Consider the following 25,265-nt stretch of genomic DNA (forward strand, 5'->3'; position numbering starts at 1 on the left):
AGTAATCCCACATAGGAAACTAAATGACAGCAAATGTCAGAACAAATGATTCTTGGTTGCCCAGGTATGGTACCTCTGCACGTACTGGCTCAGCAGGAAGGTCATCTTCCCGTTGAAGTAACTCAAAGATGTATCCCCGCATCCCTCCCATGTGCCCTGAAAGCATTTCATATGCATGGTCACTATATTGATTGTAAGGCATTTATGCTGTTGGGTTTGCCACCGAGACCTCGCCGTATGTCTTTCCTTCCTTGACCTCAGGTGTGCGTTTGGCTACATCAGTAACAGTTTTATACAGAGACAGAAAACATATTAAAGGGGTGCATGGTGGGTAAATCAGGACTTTAAACTGTCTTTCTTTCCAAGATAAAGCCACTAATGCAGCTTCTGAGGCTGTTAACTTTGTGTACTCGATGTTTACTTTCCATAGAAAGGACTCCTGGGCCAGTGTTTCTGTTTGATGTTTGTCATACTTAGTCAAGTTCTACTGGAGGTTTCTTTCAGTTAAAAGTGAGTTGTTTGTTTCCACTGTCGCCACATGCTTGGTCAGGATTAAGGATTTCTCCAAACCAAGGCTTCCTTGAACAATGTTCTACCACCTGGCATTATAAGCTGAGTTTTTTTGTATTTATTATATCCAGGATCAAACTGTAACGTTTTTATTTAATTTTAATGATTGGATTGTATTTGTTTGATCTTTATTGATATAAAATGGAGGTTTTTGTCTTGTAAAGATACATTAGTTGTGAATTGGTGATAAATAAATAAACTGGGTCATTTTAAATATCGGCAGGTGTTTGCAAAAATATCGACAAAACTAATTAGGGAAAAGTGTGGAACTCTGAAATAAAACTCTGTAATCCAGATTCTCAGTCATGAAGAATCTCAGACTGCTGGATTATAACCCAGAGAAATCAGTAACAACTTCTTCTTCTGTAGGAGCTAAGAGTGAAGGAGCTCTGACAGCGTTAACAAAGCTTCCTTTTTACGACCAGAGGAAGAAAACCTTCTAATACAGATCGAGTCTCAAGTATATTTCACATGCCTTCATCTGCTGTTTTAACATCATTTCACTCATTTTGATTTCTGTTGCAGATGTTGAGCTCTAACATGCTAACACTACTATTACAACACTAGCATTTGCTGTCAGACTCTATCTGAGTCCTGCTGCTCATCATGTCTGACATTCATCTGGCCGCAGCTTTTAAATCTTGTTTGTTGTTTGGTGGCAGAGCCTCAAGACGGCATCCAGCCCTGGTTCATCACAAAACCCAAAGCGGTGAGCGCTGTCACGGGTCAGCATGTCCTGCTGTCCTGTGCCATTGCCGGAGACCCATTCCCCCAGTACACGTGGACCAGAGCCAACCAAAACCGAGCGCTGAGCTCTGGTGGAGACTATGAACTTCTGCAGAAGGAGGATGTCATCTCACTGCTCATCAGGTCACACAGTTGTTCAAACGCAGACTCAAACATCATTTAAAGAACACGGAGAGAACAAACGGTTGCCTCTGCTTGTTTTTCAGACGGGTCAGAAAGCATCACGCAGGAGACTACCTGATCAGCCTGAGGTGACACAGTTACACACACTGTGATGAGGAATTCAACCAGAAACTGAGCAAACATGCTGGAATAATCCTCTATGATCTACTGTTCAGATCTGAGGATTAAAATAACCCTCCCCCAACCCTATCTATCCATCTATCCATAATCTGTTATCCCCCATCATACACTGCAGTCTGACCGCCGTGCTTCCTCATCATCTCGTTTAGACATGACGACGTGTGTGTGTGTGTGTAAAACATAACGTGTACACACACGTTCAGACCCTAAAATATCTGAAATCTCACGTCTGTCAACTGCTGCACCATCAACCATCACCTGGAGCTCCATCAGACAACCAGTTAACATCCAGAGTTTAACATGAAGCCAGTGATTTATCAGTGTTGAGTTTACTGGTAGTTTGAAGATATGTCGCTATGACAACAGACCTTAGAGTTGGTTCTAACGGGTTTCCAGAAACAGGAAAAAGAACCAAGTATCCATGTCATGTCAAGCTTTTAGTGACATTTTTCCAAATGGTCTGATTCAGTAATTTCTCTTCCATAACTATAATATAAACAGAAATAAAAACAGTATTCTAATATTTTTCCTAGTCTTTCTACCGTGAGCGGTCATGGATTATTTAAATTCACTGTCCACTTTCTTAGGTACACCTGTTCAGCTGCTGATTAATAAAAATGGTAAATCAGCCAATCACATGGCAGCAACAGAAAGCTTTGAGGCATCTAGATGAGATGAAGAGGACTTGCTGAAGTTCAAAGTGAGCATCAGAATGCAGAAGAAAGGGGATTTAAGTGGCTTTGAACGGGTGGGGCACTTATTACAGAAACTGCTGAGTCACTGAGATTTTTACACAACCATCTCACAGGTTTACAGAGGATGGTCAAAGAGGAGATGCCCAGTAATCAGCAGAAATGTGGACAAAAATTCCTCCCTAGAAACAACTGTAGTAGACACAACAGTTCTGTTCACTGAGGTGATAAGGCAGAGGTCAGAGTTCAGCTCTGAGTTATCTGGATTTTTGCGGACAGAACGTGGCGGAGCAGCAGTTTGTGTAACTCCGAGGTTCTGTTTGTGTATCAGGAATAAAGTGGGGGAGTGTAGTGCTGTGGCCCAGCTGTCTGTCACTGAAGGAGGACCTCGAGGAGGAGAAGGAGAAGACAGGAGGTGAGATGAAAGATTAATGTTGAAAGGAAACTTTTCAGCTTTTTTCTGCAGCTTCTGACTGGCCTGAATGACACTGATACTTAAGGTATTGATTATGTTGAAGGAAAACTATAAATATAGCATGAAACCAGTTATCTGTGTCAGTCATGCCATGAAATCCAGCAGATTTATGAGAAAAATATTTTCTGGAAAACAATTTTAAACCCAAGAAATCTCTCACGTACTTCAGAAGGGCTGGCAGTGAATCCTATCACTGTCTCAAGGCTTTCAATAAAGCAATGCATTCATGAACATTCGTCTGCACTTCAAAATAAAAACCTGCCACGTTGTAATGCTGCGAATACGTTAAAAGACAAGAAATACTTTAGAAATTACAGCAGAAGTCAGTGAGGAAGGGAACTGTTCTAGTGCTGGTTTTCAAAAACAAGGCTGATGAGGTAAAAACATGCTGAAGCTTGGTGAAGAAGAGAGGTGATGATCAGTGAGTAGCACTGTGGTCTGAGCATTTCAGATGGGACTGCTGCCTTTCACTGACGATGGAGAAGGTTAGGGAAGGTCAGAAGGTGTTGCTCTAAGAGACAGTGAGACAGTGGTGAGGTGTGAGGTAAAAGTCATAAATGGGCTCAAAGTGGGCCTGGGAGATCTCTAGGTATTAGCTCTGAAATCCATCTTGTTTGCAGTGGTGATTGAAGAGTTTGACAGAGGAGGTCTTGCAGGAGTCCCCTTGGATTATGATGTTCAGATCTGTAGTGCAGGGAGCAGTTGGAAGAGAGTTTAAGGAGTGAAAGTCACAGTACATGTGTGAATGAGGGTGAGACCGGTGGAACAGGAAAGCTGCAAGGAGTAGAGGTACTGGAGGTCGATGAGTTGAAGAACCATCAAAGGCAACAGGCAGTGAACAAGTAAGGTGAAGAAAAGAGTGAAACAGAACAAGATGGTAGTGAGATGGTTTGGAGACAGTGGTGCTAATAGAGAGGGAAGACAAAGCTGAAAATGTTGTAATAGGAGTGAACAAAAAGGATCACATTAGAAATTAAATTAAATGAAAGACAGCGAGGCAGGGGGTTGGTGCAACAGAGGAGGATGGATGGAGGCACAAGATCCCCTGAGGTGACTCCTAAAAGGAGCAGCTGAAAAATTAAACAGAACTTCAGAATTAAACCCATTAGTTATGTAGTTTTAACTGTAAACTGCTCAGTTACCAGGCTGTGAGGCACATAAACAATATTTTAATGTTTGTAATTTAATGTTTCTCTTTGAACTTTTGAAATTGTCCAACCAAAAGGATTCTACAAAAATTGAGTTTACAATTAATTTCACTAAAAGTATTTATCTCACACATTCAGAATGACAGTCAGCTGGTTAACATGTTCTTACTGTATCCAGTGCAGATGTTCTGCATGCTCTGACCTGTCAGATGTGGTTCTCCTCAGCAACTAGTTTATTACATTCACATTTCTGTTTTCATTCACCCATTCTGCTCCCAACCCTCCCTCTGTTCCCATCCATCCGTCTGTTTCATATCCAGCTATTCCCAAAGCTTCTCTAATCTGTGTGTGAATCAGCCCAACCAATCAGAGCAAGTATTTCCTCTGATCTGGCTGAGGGCTGCAAGAAACCATCTGCAGCCTCAAAACCAACAAAAGGACAGAACAAAACAAGGTGGCCTGATGAAGAAGTGTGTTCAGATCAGTTCATTCATGCCCATAAAAGGAAAGTTGAGTCACCTGTGATGTAACAGTTTGGGTTGAACTCCTCATCCTCCTTTTCTTGACTCTAAGGGGGCGGAGCCACAGCTCCGTTTATTCTCTCTGTTTCACTCCATCTCTCTTTGTGTTTGTTCCTCCAGAACTGCAGCAGCAAGAGGAAGACCAGGAAGAGGATCAGCTGGAGCTGCCACGCTGAGAGGAGGTGACAGAGGAGGTGGAGGAGGTGAAGGCAGCAGGCTCAGTCTGCAGCAGGTTGCTGGTGAGGAGCAGAACTTGCAGAACCTGCAGCTCCTGCACCTAGAAGAGGAGAAGAAGAAGAAGGAGGAGGAGGATCTCCAGGCTGCTCCCCGAGGACTCCTCAAACGCTGTGTGGAAACAAGGGAGCGTGGTGAAGAGGAGCTGCGACAGAGGGAGGCGCAGCAGCTGGACTTTCGGTCGCTGCTGGGACGCCGAGCATTTCCGACCAGCCACACCAACGTTGATACCAACACGCAGCACGACCACTGCCACCAGATGGATTTTAAGGCCAACCTCAGGGGCGTCAAAGGCAAGGCGGAGGAGAAGATGAACTCTCCACAACAGGTTGACTTTCGGAGCGTCTTGGGGAAGAAAGGCACCAGCAGCAGCAATGGGAACAAGCAGGCCGAAACACCTTCCAAGGGCTCTGGAGACTTCCGCTCCGTCCTCTCCAACAAGAAGAAGACAGAGAGCCCTGAGAAGAACGGAGAGAGCGAGAAGGTGAACAACTGTGTGGATGGAGGGATTCATGACCAGAAGAGTGAGGGAGGAGGAGGGATTGTCCCGGAGTTCATGGAGAAGCTGAAGGATGTGACAGTGCTGGATGGTCAGCGGCTCCGACTGGAGTGTCGCCTCGACTCCACCACTGCTGCTGGTGTCACTGTCACCTGGACGCTGGACGGGAAGATCATCAAACCTTCCAAGTTCATCGTCCTTGCCAATGAAGGTCAGAGCTTACACACACACACACACACACTCAGAAATTAAATTAGAAATCAACAAAGCGAAGGAGGGCTTGTTTGTTTGGAGTTTGGTGGGAGCTTTGCTGATGGAGGAGGAGGTGGAGGAGCAGCTGCTGAAGCTCAGTGGATTCAGACTCTATTAATAGATCGCAGATGTGAAACAAAAGAGCGTGGAGATGCAGGATGTGATGTGAGACCACCAAGTCTTGCTGCTATTTCAGATGGGAAAGATCAGTTTACACCCAGCATTAACTGTCCTCTAGGCCTCCACATTCATCAGTCCTGCAGCTTCCTGTGGATCTGTTTACATACAGACTAAACCTGACGCACAACCAAAGTTCAGCCTGAGAGCCCACAGAGGTAACATCTCCATGTCAACAAAATAAAAACAAAACTTCATTAAAAAGAATAAAATCATCTTTCCATTAATAAACTTTCTTGATCTATCATCTGTTTCCAGCAGGCGGTGATGTCTATGCTCTAAAGTCTAAACTAAATTACAGTGAGCAGTTAAGAAAAGTCCATGGTTGTCCTACGATAACCATCTCTTATTTTCTAATTCAAATTCCACACTGATGCTCCACAGTGCCACCTAGCCTCTCATCTCGGTACTGACCTCTTTTCAGTCCTCAGTTATGAAGAAACATGTCAGCTTCCATGGCAGCTCTCCTTTGCTATTACAGCAGCAAAGCCCTATGGAAAAATATTTCCTTGGTTTGTTTTCCACATCTCTGCAGGTCAGCATGCTGGGAGCACATTTCAGCCAGTATATGAACCTGACTTTATATTTGGACCATACTGGTTGCTTTTTAGTATTGTCGATCAGCCTCAGCTGAACGTTCTCAGCTGATATTCAAGAAGGCATAGAGAATACCACAGATCCCAGCATTTACACAAATATATATTAAAATAAACATATAAAAGATGCTGTAACTTTAATTTAAAACAATTCTTACTTCTGCTGCTAAAATTATATAACACATTGACTACTACAATTCAAATATAGTTATGCTATTTATTATTTTTCTATTTTGATACATAGACTCAAGCATAAATATGGAATAGTCACTTAATAAAAATAGTAGCAGTTTTCCAGTGCTTTTTGTGCAAAATATGAACCTCTTTTATTGTTCTACTCTTTATTAAGTAGCACAAGTATAACAAGCTGATATCAGCTGTCAGTTAGTTGGGCTCCATAACAGACATGCAACTCGTAGCTCGCCAGCTGTAGTTTTACAGAAGCTTTTCCTTATTAGTGATAGGTGGTGCTTCTGTAGTTTTCTCAGATTGACACAGAAATATTTCAAGACAGCTGAATTTTTGTTTTGAAAGCAAGTCAACTGTTATTCAGCCAGCTGATCAGCAGTGAGTAGCAACAGGTGGGGGATGGGGCAACACTCTGGTACTTTATGCTCAATTAGCCAAGAAGAAAATGGCAAGTCCAGTCACTTAGGAGCCTTCTCTGACATCCCATTAAAGGGCTTTACAGCATAGAATGATAGAAAATGTTTGCTGTTTTGAAACAATAACTTTTTAAAACTCAACACTTCAGTGGATGTGTTTCTAAATCATCTGGATCTGCATGCTTCAGTTAATCTAACAGCTACAGGGAAAACTGTCTGCAGTTCACAAGTCATTTTCTGTGGGTGCATAAAAGCAAAGCTCCAGTCAGCTGGACCTCAGTGTGCTGGTATGTTTAACTGAGCATCACTGTTTACTATGATCATCGTTCCCACTGAATCTCTCCTTCAGATGCTGTGTGATGGGAGCAGATCTGTACATCTGCTGCATGTTGAGAGCTTCAGCTGCTCTATGTTTCAAACAGAAAGCTTCTCTGCTCCATCATTGTTCTTTCCTGTAGAGTAGAGCAGCTTCCATAGTTTGTGTTGGAGGTCTTCTGCCTCAAACACATCTGCTGCTGGGTGTGTCTACTCTCTCTCTCTCAGTTTCTCCCTTTCTTCCTCCGTCTGTAGCAACCTGAGTTTAAAAGAGGAATGATAGGGAGGCACTGACTGTTTAAGAGTTCTGTTTGTACAGAAATTAAACTGATGGAATAAAATGTCAAATTTCTTTGTCTAAATATTCTCTCATTGGGGAAGGAAGTTAAGCACATTCCTTCTGGATCAGTGAAAGTAGATAAAACCAACTGGAGAAAAACATTACAAACATGAAGAGCCTCCTGAAATGTCGCCAGCACCAAATCAATAGAGGCACAGAAAGAAGATGGAACTACTGCTTTACTCAGCTGACTTCAGATTATTACTGCATGTTTTTATGTAGAAAGGAAGAAAACCTAAAAATGCCAAAAACAAATTAGCCAAATCAAAACAAAAGTTATCAACCTATTGTAGCAAGCAAGGGTTGCTTTAAATTTAAATATAGACTGAGTGGTGACAAACATTAATGTTTATGAATCTGGGGTCTAAGAGTGTTTTTAGTTGACACAAATATTCATCAGATGACTCCAGGTACCTTAAAGACAAAGCTAAATCACATCGGCTGCAACAGTAATTTCCACTGTCACCACATGCTTTCTGAGGAGGTGTTGCTGCAAATAAAAGGATTGGATGCAATTGAATAGATAGACAAATTTTAACAGTTGGCTTTTAATGATCGACTGATTTTACTTTATTATAACTATGAATGAATTGCACTGTATGGAACTGGATCTAAATGTGACTTTATGATTGCACTGGATTCTCATAAATTGAGTTGATTCTATATTTGCACTTGGACTGAATCGGGTTGTTGTACCAGTCAGCAGAGATAGAAACAACCAATAACCTTGACATAGAAAAAAACAGGCAGAATGTCTCACATGCATAGAAACACTGCAGTCAGCTACCGTAGACTTCTGCTGTTAGATCTGCTTGAACGTGTGTGTTTATGAACACCTAGGACTCCCTGTGTGTGTGTGTGTGTGTGTGTGTGTGTGTACACAGTAATCCCTCAGTATGTTATTTTAGCCTTCAGCACTGTCCGGTTTCAGCTCGTAGCACATCAGCCTCCAACATGCTCTGATGTGTTGATGTTATTTGCAGCAGTGAGTTGATATCAGCAGCTCCAGAACAAACCGCATCAGAACAACTAAACATTCTAGACTTATGCCACAAGTTAAATATACTCCAACACTGACTGTGCTGCTATGCATTAAATTAGACATGGTTACAAGGAACAGTTTCTAGTCATCTACGACAGATTATACTCTTATGTGTATAAGTATAAGCTGGGTGGGAATGTTTGAGGACTTCATTGTCATGTTGGGTTCTGAACCAGGAGACTCTAGAGCAGCACACCAGAGAGACAGGAAAGGTTTAAACAAGTTTATTGAAATTGTGTTTTTGGGCAGTGTCAGGAAGCCAGCGGGCATCAGGGATCAGTTCACTAGAGGAAAGAGAGCGGTTACTATCAGGCAGGTGGTTCTTGATGTTAAATGTCAGAGTTACAGGGTTACTTGTAGATGAGTGTGTTGGTTCTGGGGAGAAGTGAACAAGCCACAGAGACTGAGGCTGACCAGCAAGTGTGCTGTGCGAGCGATTTCCTCCAGATGGTGAATAGCGTTGGAGGGTGGACAGGCAGGGCAGGTGAAGCAAGGAGCGATCTTGCAATCTGATCTTGTGGATCCAGAGGGGTCATTGGACTGAGGTAAATTCACTGAAGTATTTACCATTGGGCAGGAGACTGAAACACAGCGGGTTCTCCAGGAGGCGGGTTTGCTGACAACCAGCAAGGTAAGCCAGAACCATGGAGGATTTATCCAGAGCAGGGTCTTTGTGTCAGCAACCTTCAGGGAGGAACAGAGCTGGGGTTAGCAACGGCAGGTTAGCACAAAGCAGAGGTTCTTAGTCTGATTACCACTCGGCAGAGTCAACAATCCAATGCCTCCTCCAAGGTCTCAGCTGCTTAAGAAGATCCTCAGTGATGCTCTTGATGCGGTGTAGCTGTGCGGCTGCACCTACCCGTCACACCCTGGTGAAGGAAAGGAGGAACAACACTCACACAGCAAGACAAACAAGCACACAGCTCCGTGGCCTGACATCCATGGTTCGATTTAATCAATTATAAATTGATTATTAAATCGTCTTCATACAGCATCCACTCTAAGTTCCAAAAAATGAAGAGATACAATCAAACAAAAGAATACTTGATGCTGATTGATTTTTGCAGATTCCAAGGTAACATAAACATTTGATATTATTTAGTCCTAGATCTCTCAGCATCAGTAGATGAAACGAACCCCTCTAAGAGACACGCCATTTCTCTGTTACATTCTTTTAAATCTCATCCTGCTGTCATTCGGCGCACAGAACACACCAACTTCCACCCATCAGCACATGTACAATCACAGTAACATAGGATTTAGTGGGGGTGGCTGTTTATGCATCAAATGTTAGGGATGTCCTGCCTATTTTACTTTATGATGCCTCGACTCGCAACGTTCTTTTAGCGTCAATGTAGAGTGTGTGGATCGCTGTAGCAGCAGAGATGAGAAGTTGTATCCATAGAGCTTCACGGTTCTCAATGACTGCCGACATCTGTAACCCTTTCACAGTAAAAGTTGCTATGAACTTTTAATTTGCTTTGCCTTTTTTGAGTGATGGGGGAACTTTGGCCTCACTTGCTCAAGGGTTCTTCGGTAGACGATTATGTAGACAATGTAGTCATACCTGACAGGTATTATACTAGCTGTTCTTCTTCTGCCTCCAGGTGGGACAGTGTAATATCTCATATTTGATTTCTAAATATTTCATTCTAGGCTTTGTTTTTGTTTTTTTTACCATGTCCTGTCCGGCAGAGTAGCGCTCAGAGTTGGAGAGATTTACTTTCACAAGTGGAGCATTACGGCTGACACTATAATGCTCCATTTGATATATATAAAATCAACTTTATTAGAAACTGCTTTGGGATTATTTCAGTTGTTATGGACACGAAGACGGAAACGAAAAGTTGAAAAAAGAAGCAATAAAGAGAGCAAGCTCGGTCAAAAAGGAAAAAGGGGGAGGAAGAAAGCAATAGAGGAGAGATAGGATGAGAGGATATAAATACCACCCTAGAAGACTGCTTCTACATCTGCAGAAACATATATAACAACAACATTGTTACCAAAAAGTGCACGGTATTAATGAATGCAAGATATAATTAGTGGTAACTGTGGCTCAATATAGAACATTTGTGTATCTGTTCAAACCTGAACAATTGCGGGTGTAATTGTGAGCACACTTGTGTATGTAAGGTTTCTCCATAAAAATATGCAATAGCGAGTTTGAGGAGCCACAGACCTGCCACCCCCTGGATCCGAGGCCCTGGCAAGCAGCCACCAGGACTGAGCTGGCACACACCAAGCCCCCAACACCGGACAGCGAGAACCTCCAATACACCAGCGGGCAGAGACACCAGCCACCGGCAGAGAGTGTGGTGGGGAGGAAATAGGCTCCACGTTTGCCATGGGCCTAAACTGATCCAGGAAACTCATCTTCACTTTACTGCACAAGTTTCTTGCACAACAGAAAATTAGGTCATCAACTAAGATTAAGATAATCGAAGTTTGACATTTGTAAATCAATCCAGAATAGTTCCTCTCCATATCGCATTGGACTGACAGATTTTATTCACCACCCCTAATTTCTACATCCTGAATATACAGTTTTGGCTCTGAGGTGAATCCAGGTGTGACACATCTGGATTTTAGTCTGTGTGTCTGATTCTGATTATGTTTGGATGTAGATGGACTGGGGAATATAATCTAAAATTAATATAATATATTTGGGACTTGTCATGGTATGCGATATATATATTATAATATTATAAATGTTTATCCTTATAATGTAATGATGAACCATGACTCAGACTCTAATGATCCTTCAAACAGCAGAGTCAAAGCAGCTAACTTTATGGCTTCCAATGACTTCATCAGTGACTTTCAATCAGACCAATTCAAACATAACTGCTGTTTGGCTTCTCATTATGAAAACAGTGATTAGCTTGATGAAAACATTTGCAAAAAACAAGTAACAGATTAAATCCCTCTGACCAATAATCTGACAGCTACCTTACAGAAAACAGAAAAGCAGCTAAATGAAAATACGAGCCAAGCACCGAAACCTCAGAGCAGTGTCCTGTTACCAGAGAAGAAACAAACGGCTTTTAACACACGCAACATTTTGTTAGAGTCAGCAATCATTGGTTTAGTACATTTGTAACTTTGTTAAATGATCAGAGTTTATGTCGATATAAGGCATATAACAACAGTCTCACCATGAGCTCTCACAGCCTAAAAGACAGGAGGGCAGACTTCAGAATAAAAGCTGTTTTACAAAATGACCAAATGACTCACTCGGTGTCAACATTAATAATGATAAAGTGCTCTGTCTGCTGCCTTAATTTCTCTGTAGATCCTCTCAGATCCTCTTTTTATTTGTTGATTTCCACGTGTTTGTTGTGCCTATGGAGGGTGGAGTACGGTGGCTGGGAGGTGAAAACCAACATTACAAAATGATGATGACATGTCAAGGATGACACACAAACTCTATCTAAAGCTCTGAAAGCATTTGTACAGCAGGCCTACATGAGGGTTGTGACACAGAGCTCACAGATAAACCCCTTTGGTTCTGCATCCCCAGCTGGATGATCTGAATGCTCACATGGCCCATGATCTCAGTAGATCACCTTGTGTTTTGTGATAATGGGGTGTTTGTGTGATTATTGTGGCGTATCACTCTGTCAGCCTCAGTCATACAACAGCCAGCAACCTGATGAGTTTTCCAACTTTTACTTCTCCTCCTTTGAGCTCAACAGTCAAAGAATAGCTTTCATAAACCTGAGCCATTTTAATGCAGACAAGCTGACTTCTCTTATGACCAGGATGGATCAGCAGAAAAAGTTGTTTAACATCTCTTCCTTTTTACCTCTCCTTGATCCTGAACCTTCTCCTTCACAAACAACATGCGACATCACTGATTCAGAAAACTCTCCTCAGGCTATTGAACTTGTTTCGCCGTTTAAATGATAGTCCGTCTCACCGGTTGGATGCCAGGAGAGTGAACAAGTTCAGCATTTTTTTAAATCTCAGATATCATACTGGGTGTTTCAGTACTGATCATTTGAACTTGTATAAATTCTAAGATTGGGCTAAACGCTCCAGCAGTTTCTATAATTTATTGTAAATTGAAAGCAACTGGATCGAGTAGTCCTGGTTTGTCAGTATCTCCTCTGTTGAAATAGTGTTAACTCTGTAACATGGACTGCCCTCAGTGTTAATGACTAGCAGATGCTGAGGAATTAAAGCGTTCATTTGTTTGCATCATGAAACCTTTGAGGTTTGAGTTGTGCTGCTGATTTAGTGGTTAGTTAGTTTCTGTCTGGAGGATGGTCAGACTCAATAGGAGGGCCATCTCTAAGACGTCATGGAACCGAAGCTGACCAATCATATCAGTTGGATGTTTCTGCTAAGCAGCTGTGTGTCAACATCATGCATCTCTACAGAAACGGTAACCAGAGCCAAGCTCCTGAGATGTTCTCCTCACTCACATTCTCACATGTTTGGGTGCTAACCTGGATTGTATCCAAAAAACATAAAACCACGGCTGCCCAAATCACGGCAGAATTAAATATGCACCTCAACTCTCCTGTTTCCACCAGAACTGTCCGTCGGGAGCTCCACAGGGTCAATATACACGGCCGGGCTGCTATAGCCAAACCTTTGGTCACTCATGCCAATGCCAAACGTTGGTTTCAATGGTGCAAGGAGAGCAAATCTTGGGCTGTGGACAATGTGAAACATGTATTGTTCTCTGATGAGTCCACCTTTACTGTTTTCCTCACATCCGAGAGAGTTACGGTGTGGAGAAGCCCCAAAGAAGCATACCACCCAGACTGTTGCATGCCCAGAGTGAAGCATGGGGGTGGATCAGTGATGGTTTGGGCTGCCATATCATGGCATTCCCTTGGCCCAATACTTGTGCTAGATGGGCGCGTCACTGCCAAGGACTACCGAACCATTCTTGAGGACCATGTGCATCCAATGGTTCCAACATTGTATCCTGAAGGCGGTGCCGTGTATCAGGATGACAATGCACCAATACACACAGCAAGACTGGTGAAAGATTGGTTTGATGAACATGAAAGTGAAGTTGAACATCTCCCATGGCCTGCACAGTCACCAGATCTAAATATTATTGAGCCACTTTGGGGTGTTTTGGAGGAGCGAGTCAGGAAACGTTTTCCTCCACCAGTATCACGTAGTGACCTGGCCACTATCCTGCAAGAAGAATGGCTTAAAATCCCTCTGACCACTGTGCAGGACTTGTATATGTCATTCCCAAGATGAATTGATGCTGTATTGGCCGCAAAAGGAGGCCCTACACCATACTAATAAATTATTGTGGTCTAAAACCAGGTGTTTCAGTTTCATTGTCCAACCCCTGTATTATGCTTTTAAATCCTTCCATTTCACTTTAAATCATTCAGTTGTGGTCTATATAAAGTGGAACTGCAATGCTTTGGTCTGAACTCCTTGTTCTTGTAGCTCCACAGGCTCCTCTTTTACTTGTTCTGAGGAGCGTCAGACTTGCAGCAACTTGTTTTGGTGCCGTCTCTTTAAATGCTAATGAGGCACTTCACACCCCGCCCCCCTACAGGTCAAAGAGCGCTGCACTTTAACCCATTCGGCCATTTTTGTAATTTGATAACAATTATCTAGCGGTGCAGAAACATGACAAAAACGGCAAAACAATACAGTTTCAGTCAGTCAGTCATTTTCTACCACTTATTCCATAGTGGGTCGCGGGGGAGCTGGTGCCTATCTCCAGCAGTCTATGGGCGAGAGGCAGGGTACACCCTGGACAGATCGCCAGTCCATCGCAGGGAAACACACAAACAACCATGCACACACTCATTCATACACCTAAGGTCAATTTAGAGAGACCAATTAACCTAACAGGCATGTCTTTGGACTGTGGGAGGAAGCCGGAGTACCCGGTGAGAACCCACGCATGCGCGGGGAGAACATGCAAACTCCATGCAGAAAGACCCCAGGCCGGGAATCAAACCCAGGACCTTCTTGCTGCAAGGCAACAGTGCTACCAACTGCGCCACCGTGCAGCCCATACAGTTTATGTAATTATAATATTCAAAACACGCAGTAAGGTTCTGTCCTCCAGGAGCTGAAAGCAGCACACAGTGCTGACATCAGCAGAAGGAACGGTGCTACTACTATCAGAATAATGACCAGGACGTCATGTCAACACACAATAAATTCATGTCTAAAATAAAGTTTGTAATCATTTTAGCGTTATTTGTAGCTTATCGTTGTTGCTGTGTCCATTGTTTCCATAGACAGAAGGAACTGACCCCTTAATCAGATGAAATCTTTCAGCAAATCCTTCTTGATGCTGGAGGAGGTTGATGATGGCACTGGTCCTTGAAGCTTTTCAGGCAGACAAAAAGAAAAGCACTTCAAAGAGGTTCTGATGCTGGGGGACAGTGGAATGAATTGTGTGGGTTAATACACCCAACAACCAAACATTTAGACTTATCCACCTGCAGCTTCAGCATATTTGAGCTTGGACTACAAAATCTAAGCGAATAATAAAAATGGCGGATATGCGAAAATGATCAGCTGGATGTCCATGACCTTATTTAGCTGTTCGCAGCAAATACTGTGACGTTACAATTCAAAAAACATAATAGATGATAGTGAAAACTGAACAGACTGAAAAATGTCACCCTACAGACTCCAAGAACACAATAAAATGTAGTTAAAGGCTAAAAAATTGGATTTTGCAAGATATGCCCCCTTTAAGTTTGATTCGGTAAGAGAACCAGTCAGATTTCCTTTCACCGCAAGATGAAATGATCTGGAGCAATGAGGATGTGAGGGAATTCATTTCAGTTTATCTGCGCTTGTATGCCCACCGATGCCCCATATCTCATACTCTGCAGTTTGAAAAAAGAATAATTGATCACTGATTTACAGAAACATTGTAGTTTAATGAATTTTAAATCTGTAGTTCTTCCTTGAACCAAGATCTAGAATCCAATCCTGCTGGAGATGTATCCCTTCACTGTTGGCAGGTTTGAAAACTTGAACATGACCGAGGTTTGTGATGTTTCCTTGAAAAGACTTAAGTAATCTGGCAAACTGGATGATAAATGAAACAGAACGAGGGTCACCTGTGAGCTGTATCATCCTGCTGTTGATCATCTGCTCAGTGCTGTGTTTAGGTTTTAGGAGCTTTTATTGCTGAATGGTTCATTGGTTAGAGGTCAGAGGAAGGGAAAAAACAAAGTCTAATGCAAAAGAGACCTTCAGAAAGTCTGGAGAAATAAAATATTTCAGGCCCATTGGGGTCACAGGTAGGAAACTGGAGAAATGACTGGATGAGGAGCTTTAGCCTGTAAATCCAGAAGGTTAGCTGTTCCTCCTGCTTAGAAGGTGTCCTGGGTGATAACTTTGCTGTGTTGTGTTTTCCAGGTGGCCTCTGCTCTCTGACCATCGACAAAGCTCTGCCGGAGGACGAAGGCCAGTATAAATGCAGAGCTGAGAACTCAGCCGGCAGAGCAGAGTGTTTCTGTATGGTTCTAGTCGACGGTAAGAACAACACTTCTTCTCACACACCTTTAATTACATGTTAAAGACCTGAGGCAGCCCTTAGCTTTCAACAGATCACCCCCAGTTTGAAGAGAATTGTTCACAGAGACGACGTAGACCTTTAGGGGTGGTCTTCATCCCTCCACCAAGGTTAGATTTGGGTTCAATGTGTGGGAGTTTTGTACCTGGTGTTCTTTTTATTCAGCTGAACAGACTCTGCTGCCAGAGAATGATTGTTGTCGTTCAGTTTTCACTCTGAAAATCCCGTTTTCCTGTAGGAATCACTTGATGTTCCTTCAGAACTCTGATGAGGAGCTGAGAACATATGAGGGAGGAAACATGAGGATTCAAAGTAAAAGGCCAAAAAGGAGCTGGTTTTTGTCCAGGGTTCACTTTAAGTCCAAAAGAAAGATTCGTCTGCATTAAGGATGAATTTTACTAAAACGGAGAATGAATCTAGATGTTTGAGTCTCTGAGCTGCAGGAGCTGCAGATCCTGAACCAGCTGAAGGTCTGAGAGCTGGTCTGAAACACCACCTCAGGTCTCCTCCCTGCTCCTCCTGATTCCCAGGATTCCTCAGGAACCTCAGCCTGTTTGGAGCTTCCTGTAATTACATCAAATGAACACAAGCAAACAGTATTTATCTGAGATCTCCAACAGTTACTGGAAACAGAACTGCTGACAGGAAATCAGCTGGTTCTGCCTTAAGAGTTGGACCATGATGTCTGGTCTCCTTTTAGACCCTGGTTTAGCTTTTCTGGACATAAATCCCATTTTTCCAGTTTGATCACCATCATCATTTGTGTTTTAATTATTTTTTTGCCTGTTTCCATGTTTCTATGCTGCACCTTTATGTGTCGTCAGGTTAGCCTGAACCAATCAGCTGCAGCAGCTTGTTAAAGTCTCAATGCTTCACTTATTTACATGTTGCATTTTACTGAGGTTTATTTAAAGAATAAAAGATAAAAACTCATCCATTGTGTTTGCTGTACTACAAAAACAACATGGGTTATAGGAGAGGATAGACTGAGTTACATTAATGAGTTCTGATAATAGTTTACAAGTTCATCACAGTTATCAGTATAATCACCAGCTGATGATCCCAGTGTTCAGATCTGCTGTTGCAGCACATTGGTACCAAATACAAACCCTCATCTGATTGTTTTTAATATTTTAGCAGCTCTGCTGAGAAGAAGCAGACCCTCAACTATTGCTGCTGGTCCAGTTAAGTTGAAACAAACAAACCAGACCATTCTGCAGCCCTTCAACATTTGGTTAAAGCTAACTAGCAACATTAGCAGGCAGAGTTAGTGAAGGATGGGGTTTCATTGTTCCTTCAGACAGAAAAACATGAATTTCTTCTTTGCACAAGAAAATACGTTAAATGTTCCGACGCACCACTGGAACTAAGAAAATAAATGGTTGCACTCGACAGACTGGTGGTGCTGCAGTGTTTTAGGTGTTCTGATGGAGGAGGTTCTTTTGGATCTGGTCCATTAGAGGGTCTGATTGAAACAGAGACTCAGGCTGATCTGGGCGCTCAGCTGATCTTCTTCTTCTATTGTTAATGTTAGTGCAAGAGTCATGGTCAGCTTTATTCCTAGAGCCTATTTAACAGCAGCAGTTTGTGGTTCAAGTTTTTCTGGGTTGTGCTACATTAACTATGCTTCAGATTTGAATCTTCAGGTTTAGCACCATCAGAGTGGACTCGCACGTCTTATAATAACAGTGTCAACACTGTTGATTTTAGGCTCTGCAGCTGCTATTGCCTCATGAGAGGTTTCCAGCTAAAACCCTGTAGAATGTAAACTGTGATCCTGAGTGAAGCTGTTTGTTCCGTGTTAAATATCTCCTCTGTGTGTGTCGTCTTCCTGCAGATCCACCAGAAAACTCTCCGACAGACAAGAAGTCTAAGAAAGCAGCTCCGACCTTGGAGAGTGAGTTTCCAAAATATGCAGCCGCACCAGCCTCTTTCCTTTTGTCCCAATAAGGAGCTGCAGACTGGGATTACTAGTTCCCACACACACACACACACACACACACACACACACACACACACACACACACACACACACACACACACACACACACACACACACAGAGCGGGAGGTTTCTATTTTAAAGCATCTCTGTGTATCATTGGAATCGGTGGTCGTCCTCTGAATATTAGAACCTCTCAGCTCTTAGGGCTAAAGTTTCACTTTATCCTGTCGCTTCAGGTGAAGAAAGCCCTGTGTTTCCTAAATGTTGGTTTCTAAGAACATTTTCAGATGTTTTAAGACTTGTTGAGAGCTGAACATGGGACGGTCTGTGTTCATGTTAGAACCTTCCTGTTTAAAACTGATGGATTCATTTCCTCCTGTTTAAAGTTCAGGGAGTCTCACCGTTTCACACCAACAGTGAAACATGTGACACAAGCTGTTCATGACTGTAGACGATGCTTTCTGTCTGCAGCCTCAGTGGAAAGTCTGCTCTTATCTTTATGATCTGACTCTAAATCCTTCTGCTTGATGTTCATCTGTGCACGGATGCATTCCTCAGTTTCAGTTTCTCTGCTGCCGCTGGAAGGAATAAACAGATGATAAAACATAACATCCTTTTCTTTTGTTCCATAGAGAAGCAGTCAATACATAAACCTTACTGTACAGAACATAAATTGGATCTGATCCCCTGCTGCATGATCTGATCTGATGATCTGGTCCATTTGGAGCTAAACCCTGAGAAGATGGAATTTAAAAAAAACGTTCTTCTGAACAGCAACAGAGGATTTGAAGCTGAGACGTTTTTGTGTAACAAGTTCAGCTTTAAAAGAACTTGTTCAACTAAATAAATTCATGTTCAGAGCTCACCTGCATTCATATCTCCAACATGAACTGGTTCATGTTCATTCATACCTGACTTGGTGCTGTGACCTCCTCCTCCATCCCACACAGACCCAACAGTCACCGTCTTCTGCCTCCTCAAATATTTATATCAGTTTATTATAGGTGTGATCCTACGTTTTTCTAGAGTTCCCTGCAGTGTTTATAAAATGATTGCGTTACATTCTTCTGAAATGAACTCTTCTTCTGCTGTCCTTTTATGGCAGAGCTATGGCTGCTGTCCTGTTTACAACGTCCTGCTGAAACTGTTTGTTCTCAGTAAAAACAGATTAACTGTTTGAATGTCAGTGGAGACTAACTAACTGGAACTTTAATAAGTCTGTGGATCAATGAAATATTTTCTGCTTAATATTTTCTCCTGACCCATCCCTGAAGGTCTGAGCTTGTTGCATCAGTCTGTTGGATCTTTGCAGAGTTTTCCCCTTAGATGTGAGCTGACAGAGGAGAGGAAGGATGGGGGGTGGGGGTGAAGGTGGAGGATGGGAGCTCCTCTCCCTCGTTTCCATTTAAGGCCTGCTCTCTGACTCTGCCTGCTCGCTCACACGTTTTATATCGCAGCACAGATGAAAAGCCTGAAAGTGGAGCAGCTTTCCTTTTAAGAAGCTCATCTTCTTGGAGCTGCTGGTTTCCAGTTTGGGTCCAAATAGTTAAATGGTAGACTGACAGTAAGGGAGTCTCAGACTGAAACTTAGATTTCCTGTTTTTTAACACGTGTGCTTCTCTGTTGCTTCAGCTCACACAACCAGCTGGATCTCAGAAGAAGAGGCAGATGTTGGTGACCTTTTGAAAGGTTGGTCTCTGCAGCAGCTGGTTCAGTTCTGCTGATCAGATGGACTGTTTGTGGTTTCAGCTGCAGGAACATTAACGGTAGATATTTTCCTCTGGACTGATTGAGGTGTTGAGGGATGCTTACAGTGATCTTCTGAATGTCTCATCTGAGCCTCACTGCTGGCATTCATCTAACCGATCTACTGCAGGAGAACTTTAGATGAAGAAAGCTTCACCTCTCCAACAGATCCCAAAGAAATTGCTGCTTTACTCTCTAAAATTATACAGTATTTCCTTGTTGCAGTGGTGTGTTTCATTTAAAACAGGAAGTCAGAAGTTTGACTTGAATAACCCCTGAGGTTCTGTTCCCAACCTGGAGTAGTCTCCCTGTCCCTGACTGAATGCTGCCAGAATAAACAGGGTCCCAGCAGAACCTCTGCTGCATGTAAACAAATGGATAACTGTACCTTTAAATGGACCTGGGATACCCAGAGGGTTATTGATGGCTGCCTAGAGCCAGAAGGTGCTTCCAAGGAACGTTTTCAGGTTCTGCTTCTTGTGAACGTTTGTCAGGCCTGACCTGATGGTTTCAAAGCAGATCATGCAGGACGAAAGCCTTCTTCACTTATTTCAACGCTGCAGAAGGTCTCTGAACATCTCCAAGCTCAACGGAGCTGATGAACCTTCTCTGTAATGGAACCGAAGCTTCTCTTAGATCACACAGTCATTTTTTTTATCTTTCCATTCTTCCATTTTAAATTTCAGACAGAAGGAACATTGTTTTGTACCTCAGGCAGCGCTGATCTTCATATTCCAGTTGTCATTCCCAGCAGGAGAATCCTTAAACCAGTTTAGTTCCAGAGTTTCTGAACAGTTTAAGGAAAACCAGGAATGACTGTAAGACTTCCTGACTTTATTCTTTGTATTATTGACACATGGAGGAGATGAGGAAGGATCTGTTTGGTAAAACTTTAGGCAGGACATCAGTGTGCTTGTTGAGCTGCTTTCATTGATCATTTTGCTTGTTTTAGTTGTTAATATTTTACCATTTAAACTCCTCTGGTTGCCTGTGGTTGTTTTTAGATGCTGTAGAGATAAACTTGACTAAAGTTCCTGACGTTTCCATCCTCATAAACCTTTAAATCATGCTGTGACCCAATTACTGTCCAAGTAGTAACTCACACTTTAAATATCCAAAGTGTTTCTGGAAAAGAACAATATATCGTTTATTTAAGCAACTTTAAGTATGCAGGAAAGACACATCATTGTAATGTTTGTTTTAATCTGTGTTTCAGTTTAATTTATTGTTAGTGTGACCTTTAACTGAAGCCCAGATTTCTGCCTGAAGGTTTTCATGTTTGAGTGAGACCAATATGGACCCTCCAGGTTTCCTCCTCTAGAAGATGTGATCCTAGAAAGACCTGAAGCTGTGAGGACCTTTAAAGGCAGGGTTCTTAAATCAGTCATTTAATTCATCTGTTACTCAAACATACCAACTCTACATGCAGCTGTTTGCTGAAACAATCTGCTGAAGGTAACAATCATTTTAAACATCTCAGTACCAGTTGGACTGGGACTGGTTCTGATTGGGAACTTTCCAGAGGAACCAAAATCCAGAATGAAATTGTTCAGAAATTGATCTTAAATGTACCACTGTTTTTTTTCCACTGAAATAGTCTGAGTCGATTATTCTGAGAGTTGTTCGTTTTTTCTAATATTTTAAAGACAAACTGGAATGTTCTGAGTGACTTTTGGGTTGGAGCGGTTCAGGGTTCTGAAGGATTTTCTGTGTCGGATCAGGTGCTTCAGAAACAACGGTTCACAGCATGTACTTATCAGCCGTCCCAGACACACTTCAATCTAAACCGGTCCAATTAAACCCAGGTGATGTTCAGAGACGTGGCTGAGAAGAAACGTCGGACGCATTCAAAACTGCAGTATTATTTACGCTTGTGCTGTTGAGCCATAGCTACACATAAGGACCTTCCACATTAGTGAAAAAGGCCTACAAACCAACTTAAATCAAAGTCGGCCCAACATTCATCTTTCTCACCTTCCTCTCGATGGTCGCCATGGTGATGTGTGCCACAGATTAACAGAGATGGTGACCAGGTGTGAGGCAATAACACTGAGTGCTGTAGACATTTACCGTGGTGACACAACATTATTTGTTGCTACCAAACATGATATTTTTTTGACTCTCCACCTCACTCACTAACACCTCGATGTTTGCCTCGGTGAAATTGTGCTTTTTGATCTTTGCTCCATGGTTGCCATTGTTAACCATGTGATTAGTGCTTTGCTTGGACCATTTCTGGTTGAATGTGGGTGTAGAGGGCAGAACCTGAGGCAGAACCATGTAGCAACGTTGAGGTGCAGCTGTGATTTATTAGGGGGAAACTGCTTGCTGGTGTGAATGCACATGGTTTTATGAATCTGGACTTTTAAGGCATTTTTGTCTCCTGAGCGTTCATAGACTCTCAGTATAGATCCTACACAATGTTTTATAAATGAGACCCCAGGTCATTTTTCTCTTGTTAATAATCCTCCGTGCAGCAGGGGGCAGTGTACACACAGTTTAATGTAGCTTAAACCTATTAAAGGTCATAGATTATAATGTGTGATATTTAGTTTTTATTGTTTATTTCTTAATAAAAAATTAAGAATCTGTTTGTTTTTACCTCCCAGACTGATGGTGGCGCTCTGTTGGTCCAGAAAGAGATCACACAGGGTTTATTCTCCTGAACCAATCATTAGTGACCACTTTATTTTAGTTATATTTAATTTAACAATAAATTACTTATCGTTTGACTTTCAGCCAAAACATACTGTTTACCACATTAAGATGTTTGCTTACCTTCTGCCACATGTCGGATTTAATTAACGTTACGCCAGCTGCCAAGCAGGTTTGTTCAAGAGTTGAGTTGTCGAGTCTGTGTGAAGTGGAATATGTCTTCTGTTTGAAATCCAGATGTTCTCCTGGTTGTGGAGCTCATGGGAACCCACATGGTTGATGATCTTCTCTGAGGCAATAAATAGAAAATCAGTAACAGATATGAAGAAAGAAGACAGACCTTCATCTACAACATCATAAGATGGTAGTCTCTTACTTATCTAGAGAATAAATAAACTCCATGAGCTACTTCCTGCATCAGGAGGAACTATTAATAGGTTGTCCTTATATGGTCCTCAGAGACGCTCCTCTGCTGTCTCACATTCTCGTTCTGCAGCTTCTCTCTGATGGAGTCGAACTCCTTGTTCCAAGACTGTCATTCCTGCAAAGGAACGAGCAAGAGAGAAACTCTCGCATGAAGAGCAGAACATTTCTTGATTTATGATACAAACAGTAAAATAAATAGGTGCAAACTTAACGGGTCCAAACAAAAAACGGAAAACAAAATAAAGTACCACGGTGGAGCAGATCTGAATCCATTCTGACAATCTGCCATCTCTGACAGACATACTGAGGTCATAATGAAGGAGCAGATACTGAATAACAGTCTTTCAGAGAAGAACAACTCTATGAGAAATCTTGCTCTGAGGTTTTCACAGCCTTATGAAGGATACATCAAACAGATGGATGAAGGTGCTCTGGTCGGTGGAGACCAGAGTTAAACTTTTAGACATACAAGCAAAAACAAAGCAGCAGAAAACAAACTGCACCACCAGAAGCTCTCCGCCCAGTTTGACTGCTTGGGGATTTTATGCAGATCTTTTTTGCAGCTGTAACTGGATTGTTAGCTGGTTCTACAAAGTATTAAGTCAGGGGAGCTGAAAACAAAAGCACGCCACACTTTTCAGATTTTTATTTGTGAATAATTCTGATAACTATGTATCTTTTCTGTTGTACTTCACAGTTATGCTCTTCTCTGTGTTGGTCTGTCATAAAATCCCAACATTTATGTTTCTGGTTGTGAAAATAATCTAAAAAGCTTTAAAGGGCGTTCATATTTTTCTAAGGCACTTTATAAGAGTTTAAACTGCTACTGAGGAGTTTTATAGAGCAAAGTAAAGTTTTAATAGACTTCATGGTGACTATTGGGGTTCCAGGTTGTTATGGGCTTTTCTGGACCTTAAATGTTCTCCAGAAGTTTTTTAAATCCTTTAAACTGCTACTTATGAGTAGTTATATTTGGGGAATTTATGAGAACTTGAAGATCAGGTGGATTTAGTAGCAAATTCCTGAGCTAATGAAGAAAGTTTCCTAGAGGAGGTCTCTGCAGTGTTGATGAACAACATGAGGTTCTGGAAGGTGTTGGAGGTCTGTGGTGTGGAGAGCTTTAAATGAGCTCCAGCTGGTTGACTGCTGTGTTTGTTTCCATCAGGTGAAGCCAGAATAAAGAAGCCAACTCCAAAGACTCCTCCTAAACAAGGTGACACACACTTAAACACACACCGTCTTATGACCAGAACTGACCAGAACTAGATCAGGAACTGGACCGTTTGTTTCAGTAACATCAATAATCTTATCTGCTGGTTTTCTGCTTTCACCGTCTCAGAAGATACAGTCCTTTTAATGTTACTGTAAAGCTGATAATAAATGATCAGTAGTGATCAATAATGTTCAGATAACACCAGATATAGTAATCTGTTTATTGTAGCAGATACCTGAGACCCACGGATCCGGTCCAGCAGCTGAAATATTAACCTTTTACTAAAGATGCGCTGATCAGTCAGCCGGAGGCTGAAAACAGTTTTCCTATAATCGCCTCTGATCAGTTAAACGGAGGATCAAATACTTCAAATCACCACTTTGATTTATAAACGCATCCATTAAAGAACCTGAAGCACATTTTCTCTCAGAAATCTGTATCAACCAGAAAAAACCTGACTGCTGCATCTCCACCTTTTACTCAGCAGTAGAAGTCATTGATGACTGGTTGTTCTTGTTGCTGTGCAGCTCTGCCTCCTCAGATCCTGCAGTTCCCAGAGGACATGAAGATCCTAGCAGGAGAAAAGGTGGAGATCCTCTGCAAGTTCTCTGGAGCTCCACCCATCACCTGCACCTGGCTGAAGTTCAGGAAGCCGGTGAGTCTCTCATACACACACTCTCAGCAGCTGGTCGTCTAATTCAACCTAAAACCTTCTGACTGGGTGTGTTTGTGTGGGTCAGATCCAGGAGGACTCCTCGGACATCTCCATAGAGAGCTCAGACAGCAGCAGTAAACTGACCATCAGCAGCGGGCAGCAGGAGCACTGCGGCTGCTACACCATCGAGCTGAGGAACAGTTACGGCCTCCGTCAGGCTGCCCTCAACCTCACCATCGTTGGTAAGAAACACCTACTGCATCTGGACCCTCTGAGAGGCGGAAACATTTACAGCCTGGTTCTGAGTTCTAACGTCTAACTTTAACCTAAGAAGGAGGGAAACAAAAGGTGAAACCAAGATTAAGTCATGTGTGTTGTTAACCTAAATAACTGTTTCATAAATGAGGATGTTTTCACATTAAACCATTTAAAACATGTACATAACTTACCTTTACATAAAACACAGGTTCACATTCAAGCTTTGACCTTAATTCATATTTAAAGTTAGGATTAATCATGGATTATTTCAAGGCTTTCTGAGTTCTCTAAATTAAACAGAATGTATATAAGGACTGTATGTAAG

General features: G+C 42.2%; 1 protein-coding gene across 1 annotated transcript in view; it reads left to right on the forward strand.

The window, feature by feature from the left end:
- Positions 1–25,265, forward strand: part of mylka (myosin, light chain kinase a) — a 57,342-nt gene that overhangs the window by 22,710 nt on the left and 9,367 nt on the right. The window contains exons 15-23 of the mRNA XM_047371085.1: positions 1,233–1,440; positions 1,524–1,568; positions 2,644–2,727; positions 4,577–5,400; positions 15,888–16,004; positions 17,882–17,941; positions 23,980–24,027; positions 24,555–24,682; positions 24,768–24,924. Coding sequence (XP_047227041.1) covers positions 1,233–1,440; positions 1,524–1,568; positions 2,644–2,727; positions 4,577–5,400; positions 15,888–16,004; positions 17,882–17,941; positions 23,980–24,027; positions 24,555–24,682; positions 24,768–24,924 — 1,671 coding nt within the window. The remainder of the gene's footprint in view (positions 1–1,232; positions 1,441–1,523; positions 1,569–2,643; positions 2,728–4,576; positions 5,401–15,887; positions 16,005–17,881; positions 17,942–23,979; positions 24,028–24,554; positions 24,683–24,767; positions 24,925–25,265) is intronic.

Source organism: Girardinichthys multiradiatus, chromosome 7, assembly GCF_021462225.1.
Source record: "Girardinichthys multiradiatus isolate DD_20200921_A chromosome 7, DD_fGirMul_XY1, whole genome shotgun sequence".
Taxonomy (NCBI): Eukaryota; Metazoa; Chordata; class Actinopteri; order Cyprinodontiformes; family Goodeidae; genus Girardinichthys; species Girardinichthys multiradiatus.